The sequence below is a fragment of the Monocercomonoides exilis genome (genome assembly GCF_001643675.1).
Source record: "Monocercomonoides exilis strain PA203 chromosome Unknown scaffold66-335014, whole genome shotgun sequence".
In the NCBI taxonomy this organism is placed as follows: Eukaryota; Preaxostyla; order Oxymonadida; family Polymastigidae; genus Monocercomonoides; species Monocercomonoides exilis.
In genome coordinates, this window is record NW_027150611.1 from 324,414 (window position 1) to 327,081 (window position 2,668).

Genomic DNA, 2,668 nt, shown 5'->3' on the forward strand with positions numbered 1-2,668 from the left:
GCAAGTAACAGGAGTTAGAGGGATATGTTGGGGAATGTTAGTGGGGATAGGATGTGGTGTAGTTGCTAAGAGATTGCTCCAGTGGTTGCCAAGTAACCATGTTATCAATAATTTTTTTCTATGAAAATTGAATTTTTTCTATGATAATTTTTCAATGTGATTTAGACTGCCCGACCTCGAAGGGCCATCTTTTTCGAAAAACTCACAGACTCAATTTGAGTTTGACTGAAAAAGGAGTTGAGTGGAGGATATCTGTGGAAGGGCTGATGGGCAGGACTGGCAAAGGCCACAGGGCAAGTAGCAAGTGAGGTGGGCTATGGGCTGGGCCTATGGCTGGGCAGGCCCTGTGGCTTGGCCTGGCTCTATTCCACATGTACTGTATTTCCCCAGTCAAAAAATGTGACTGAGGGTGGTATGTTGGAAGGGTCGTGGAGCTTCACTGGTGAGAGCCAGAGCTCCAGAAACAAAAGTGACAGTGTGCGCACAGACTGTGGCTGCACGCTGGGCAGGGTGCTGCTGGGCGCCTCTGGATCCTTCTGGCTGGGTGGGTCAGACACTCACTTTTTTCATTGAGAAAACAGACTGGAAAACCCTCTTCGTTGGGCTGTATCTTTTTATCGGTCATAACTTACAGGTTGGCTGATGTGGGCAGAGTGGGTGTGTGGGCAGTGGCTACAAGGCTGGGTGGTGGGAGTGTGGCTGGGCTGGCTGGCTGGGTGGTGGAGTGAGAAAAAGTGATTAAAAAATGACTGGGCCAGCCATTGAGGTACCCCTTCTCTTTCAACGAACCTATCTCCTCAGGTGTTGGAGGGAGAGCTCCAGAAACAAAAGTGACGGTGTAGCGGGGGACCAGGGCTGTGCAGCGGGCAGGGTCTGGTTTGTGGGCTGTGGGCCGGGCCGGCTGGGTGGGCTGTGCACTGGGTTTTGTTCAGTCACTTTCAATGAAAAAACCTCAAATATGGTAAATGACCCCGGGTGCCCAGACCCGAATATCCATCTTTTTCGAAAAACTCATAGACTCAACTTTACTACACTCAGGTTTCCTCGATTTTTGTGAGTTTTGATACTAGAAATACACTATGAAAATGGAATGTCTGAAAAACCTGCTTTGATACTAAAAAAAGGGAAAATTACACTACGCCGAGGTTTTCGTGGCGTAGTGTAATAAGGATGAATTTGATACTAGAAATTTGAGCTCCTAGGAAAAGTGACCAAATTACACTACACTTCGAAAACCTCGGCGTAGTGTATTTTGAGGTTTTTGATACTAGAAAATTTTGTCTATGAAATTTCTCTATGAAAAATACACTGTGGACCCCTCATGTTCACAGACTCATAGCGCCTCAGGGGCAAGTCAGCGAAACTTCTCGTTGCCATAGAGGGTCTCGCTGCACACTCGCTCTACACAATGGTGGTAATCTCATTCGGCTCAGTTGGATTGCCCTGAAGTTATAAGGCAAATACTCATATCATTCCTATGAAAAACACTTTCTCAATGATATTTTGTGCTATGGACCCTGTATATTCCATGGGTCATAGGGAATTACCTTTAAGAGCTGGAAAGTTCTAGATGCCATAGGGCAAGTAGCTGTGCTCTTGCAGTATCCAATGGTAGTAATATCTTTGCCCTCGGTCTATGTGCCTTTTCACTATACTCAATATACTCACATCTTTGAATGAAAATGGTTCATTTTTCATAGGGTACCCCTTATGTTCCCACTCTCATATCTTTTGATCGGTCATAACTTACAGACATGCCAATGGTACTGTGGGGTGGGCATGCCCTGCAGGTACAATGTGGCACACATTCGGCTGGTGGGCTGTGGCTGGGCCAAGGGCTGTGCCAGAAAAAGTGAGCATTTTCCATTGACTTTTTGGGTGACTTGGACCCCCCTCATTGGCTGGCCTGTAGCGAATCACACAGGAATCTGGGAAAGTTCTCGATGCCATAGGGAAACTCGCTCCACACTCGCTCTATCCATTGGTGCTATCGCCATAGAGATCCCTCAACTTCCCTTATATCTATGGTCGATATACTAGTATCCTTCCTATGAAAAACCCCTTTTCAATGAAATATTATACTAGGACCCCCTTATGTTTGTTGGATCATAGCTCCACAGGGTTAAGAGCTGGAAAGTTATAAATGTTATAGAGGGTCTAGCTGCACACTGTGCCTAGCCAATGGCAGTGTTCCCGTTGGCCTCCTATGTAATGCCTTGCCACTACACTCAATATACTACGATCTTTCCTATGAAAAATTTCATAGAGAAAATATTGACTGGGACCCCTTATGTTCCAACCCTTGTAGTGCCTCAGGCTTGAGAGTGCGAGACTCGAAAATGTTATAGAGGGTCTAGCTATACTCTCCCTCTATCCAACTGTGCTGCTTGTATTCCCACTACTCCACTTGCCTTGGAGCCATAGGCAAAATACATGAACTTTTCATAGAAAAAGTGACTGACCTCCCCTGTGTTCCAGCTCTCATATCTTTTTACTGGTCATAACTTACAGCCAAGCTGATATCGCTGCAATGTGCCTACATACTGTGCCTACAATATGGCACACATCCAGTGTCTATGCCCTGCCTCTGTATTTCACTACAGGGTTTTTTCTCACTTTTCATAGGGAAAGTTGACTCAGACCCCCTTATGTTCCAGCCCTTGTAGCT

The 2,668-nt window shown here is 45.9% G+C and overlaps 1 protein-coding gene across 1 annotated transcript; it reads left to right on the plus strand.

The window, feature by feature from the left end:
- Window positions 1–316: 316 nt before the first annotated feature.
- On the plus strand, window positions 317–738 carry MONOS_16380 (uncharacterized protein; the record flags this gene model as incomplete). The annotated part of the gene is made up of 3 exons (XM_067869290.1): window positions 317–373; window positions 425–548; window positions 635–738. 3 exons carry the CDS (start codon window positions 317–319, stop codon window positions 736–738), a joined length of 285 nt encoding a protein of 94 aa, XP_067719138.1.
- Between the last annotated feature and the right edge of the window lie 1,930 nt (window positions 739–2,668).